The sequence below is a fragment of the Varanus komodoensis genome, unplaced genomic scaffold (assembly GCF_004798865.1).
Source record: "Varanus komodoensis strain SLA01 unplaced genomic scaffold, ASM479886v1 scaffold3, whole genome shotgun sequence".
In the NCBI taxonomy this organism is placed as follows: domain Eukaryota; kingdom Metazoa; phylum Chordata; class Lepidosauria; order Squamata; family Varanidae; genus Varanus; species Varanus komodoensis.
In genome coordinates, this window is record NW_025335761.1 from 34182802 (window position 1) to 34184947 (window position 2146).

At 46.1% G+C, this 2146-nt stretch overlaps 1 protein-coding gene across 1 annotated transcript in view; it reads left to right on the forward strand.

The window, feature by feature from the left end:
* The first annotated feature begins 120 nt into the window (after positions 1-120).
* GEMIN2 (gem nuclear organelle associated protein 2) overlaps positions 121-2146 on the forward strand; it is a 12957-nt gene continuing 10931 nt past the window's right edge. The window contains exons 1-3 of the mRNA XM_044435951.1: positions 121-273; positions 1393-1477; positions 1817-1906. Coding sequence (XP_044291886.1) covers positions 149-273; positions 1393-1477; positions 1817-1906 — 300 coding nt within the window. The 5' untranslated portion in view covers positions 121-148. The remainder of the gene's footprint in view (positions 274-1392; positions 1478-1816; positions 1907-2146) is intronic.

Here is a 2146-nt window from a genome sequence, read left to right on the forward strand (position 1 = left end):
CGCTTTCCGACAGGACCGTGCGCGCGCACCGAGTTTGCCACTCCGGTCGCGGTTGTGACGGAGCCGCCATGGGCGACGGCAGTTCTGCACATGCGCTTTCTAGGCTCCGTGAAAGAGGTCGGGCTGGAGGCGGGCTGACTTTCGGGCGATGATGGAGTCGGCGGTGGAAGAGTTGATGCCCAGACTCCTGCCTGTGGAGGACTGTGACCTCGCAGAGGATTTCGACCCCACCGTGCCGCCCAGAACACCCCAAGAGTATTTAAAGCGGGTCCAGTAAGTGGGCCAGTCGCGTGTGCCCAATGCATTGGAAGGAAAGCAGAGGTCGGGGTTGGGGATGGGGCTGCCCTCAGTGAGTGGACGAAGGCGGTGGGGGTTGCTCTGGCGACCCCTGTGAAGGGGATCGTGCAGTTTTCCCTACGGTACGGTAGTAGGGAGCAGCGAATCCCCTCTTTACGGAGTGGGAAATCATGGATACGTTTGCCACGATTAATACGTTTATGGTTCGCATACAGATGATTTAGGAACTGTTGTGTTCGGACCTGCCAAGATCTGGCAACTGCTATTTCAAGAGGTTGTGCACCTTTCTCAACCCGGTGCCTTCCAGATGTTCTAGACTTCGATTCCCATCAGCCGCAGCCAATATGGCCAAGAACTGTGGGAGCTATAATCGAAAAAGATCTTTCTCTCTTGCGACATGCACATGGTGGGCATGTCGTGAGCAGAGGCGGCTGGAGCCTGGGGTCAGACTAGATGGCCCGGGAGGCCCCTTCTGACTCCCTCTGTTTCTATGAAAACACCCAGAGGGCACCCATTTCAGGAAGGTGGGCACACAGCCTACTTTAGTATTCTGTGCTACTTTTTGTACGTATATGCCAGCCTTATGGAACAAAATATATTATTAATGAAAAAAAATTGCCATCATAAATCTAATGTGTTCTGCTCCATTTATGCTGGTCCTTTGGGATCCTTGGTGGGAGGTTTTTCTTAGATTGTCCCTCAAACTGTCATAAATAAGGGTGCAGACCAAACAAATTTAATCAGATGTTGAAAACTAAAATCATACAAAAATTAATGGCAATAAGAGTTTTAAGCTAAAATAGACTGGTGTTTTGGCCCTGCCCCACTTCGTCCTCAGCCAACCCAGCTCTGGAATCTACCCAAAATGCTTTTCCAAAATTGAATTTGATAGTCAGGTTGAAAGATGTTCAAGAACCCTGCTAAAAGTAGTTACTTTGTAGTGTCCCTGTTTGTTGGATATTTTGTAGGGTGGCCAAGTTCATATGGTATTTTTAAATATGGTAAAGGACAAGCATTTTTGGATAATTCCCATGCTAAGCTTCTCTACAAAAGGAAAGGTGTTCCAAATTTCAGGCATTTGCTTTTGTTTTGTAGGATTGAAGCAGCAAAATGCCCTGATGTTGTTGTTGCCCAGATAGACCCAAAAAAATTGAAAAAGAAGCAGACTGTGAATGTTTCGGTAAGTTTTTAAAGACATGTGGATCTGTAAACTTTTTTAGTGGATTCAGGGTGGAAAAGTTAAATGGGGAGATATATTTATATCTGATTGCCCTCTTGTTCAATTTTAAGACTGGACCCACTATTGAAACTTCAAGTTCAGTTGACAAGATGCTATGCATGCGACTTATCCAGTGCTTTTTAAGGCTTGTCAGTCCCAGCCTAAACAACTTCCACAATCTATGCAACTATCTAGCCCGCTGGAACAGAATTTGAAAAGGCAGTGCTATGGCCCAATCTTAAAGGAACAGTTTAGAATTCTTAATGTAGTTTTTAGTTGATGTAGCTTTTATTTTCTTAGCTTTCAGGATGCCATCCTGCCCCTGAAGGATACGCTCCAACTCTGAAATGGCAACAGCAACAAGTGGCTCATTTCTCAGCTGTTCGCCAGGTAAATGGAACAGACACATACAAATCCTATGATCTTGTATGAAGTTTTTGCTGGTACATTCTTATACCCAGTTTGACCTGGAGTACTCTGAGCTCATAGTGCCTGTGAAGGGAGGGAAGAGGTTGCCCTGATTCTGGCAATGTAGGCAAGGATAAACAGTTATCTCACTTAGCTGTTGCCACCCCTAATGTACACCTTAATCTGAGCCAGGGGATTCTCACATTACAGGACACCTCTAGG